This window comes from Charadrius vociferus, unplaced genomic scaffold (genome assembly GCF_000708025.1).
Source record: "Charadrius vociferus isolate BGI_N301 unplaced genomic scaffold, ASM70802v2 scaffold472, whole genome shotgun sequence".
NCBI classification, from domain to species: domain Eukaryota; kingdom Metazoa; phylum Chordata; class Aves; order Charadriiformes; family Charadriidae; genus Charadrius; species Charadrius vociferus.
The window spans coordinates 8151333-8152348 of NW_009647735.1; the positions used below are offsets into that span (position 1 = coordinate 8151333).

At 56.8% G+C, this 1016-nt stretch overlaps 1 protein-coding gene across 4 annotated transcripts in view; it reads left to right on the forward strand.

Annotated features, from left to right (window-relative positions):
• MBNL3 (muscleblind-like splicing regulator 3) overlaps positions 1-1016 on the forward strand; it is a 58993-nt gene that overhangs the window by 53832 nt on the left and 4145 nt on the right. For 3 of the 4 annotated variants that reach the window (XM_009881722.1, XM_009881723.1, XM_009881724.1), the window contains one exon: positions 651-745. The exons of the other annotated variant lie outside the window; for it this stretch is intronic. In XM_009881722.1, coding sequence (XP_009880024.1) covers positions 651-745 — 95 coding nt within the window. The remainder of the gene's footprint in view (positions 1-650; positions 746-1016) is intronic. 4 annotated transcript variants of the gene reach the window in all.

A 1016-nucleotide genomic window follows, 5' to 3' on the forward strand; every position in this document is an offset into this window, starting at 1 on the left:
GGCTGCCAGCCGCTCGTTTGCCGCCCCTCCGGCTCTGTCCTGTGCCGAAACGTCGTCCCCGCTAGAGAGAGGCAAGAAAACCCGGTGAAAGGGCTGCGGCAGCCGCTGCAAAGTGCATCATGTACCTCTGGTCGCTGGCGGGGACGGGGTGGGGAGGGAAGGGGACGAGCTTTCCCAGGTGGGCGGGAGGGTGCGCTTGCCAAAATGTCCCCACCCAAAGGAACGTGCACTGGCTGTGTCTAACTCCCCACGGGTGCGAGCTGACGTGGGCTTTTGCTAGCACACCCGCCCTCTCCCCCCTTCGGAAATTTGGCCCTCGGAGTCTAATACATCATTGTTCTGCTTATAAATGTACTAAGTGTTGAGAATGTTTTGGTTTTTTCCTTAATTATAATTGTAATTGGCTTTTCCCCTTCTCTCTTGTTTATTTTTTTTCCCAACGCTGTCTTGCTTTGCACTGTGATTGCATGCTGCGCCCCGATGTGTCCTTCATGACGATGTCACATGGCTTGTTGCTGTGATTCCTGCCACGCCCCCAAATCCACCACATGTTGCCATGGTTACATTAAAAAAAAAACCAAAAAAAAAAAAAATATATATATATACGCTCCACCCTCCCGTATGTCGCTTCCATGGTTCCCTTCCGAAAGTGCCCATGATGCACGGTGCTACGCCCACCACTGTGTCTGCAGCAACAACTCCTGCCACCAGCGTCCCCTTCGCTGCAACAGCTACCGCCAATCAGGTTTGGCCCTTTCAATGGCTTTCTTTCACGTGTTCAGATCTCGAGGACCGGGCGAGGGCCGGATCCTGCGCGGGGCCGAGCTCCTTCCCGACCCGCTCGGCTCGGCGCAGGCTCGGGCGCGCAGAGGCAGCGTGTGTGTGTGTGCGTGCGTGTGCGTGCGTGCGTGTGTGTGTGTGTGTGTGTGTCCGGGGATCGGTGAGGGATGGGCGGCGAGCCCGGCCGGAGCGTAGGGATGGGCGATTGGCAGGGGTGCAAGCGCTTCTCCAAAAAC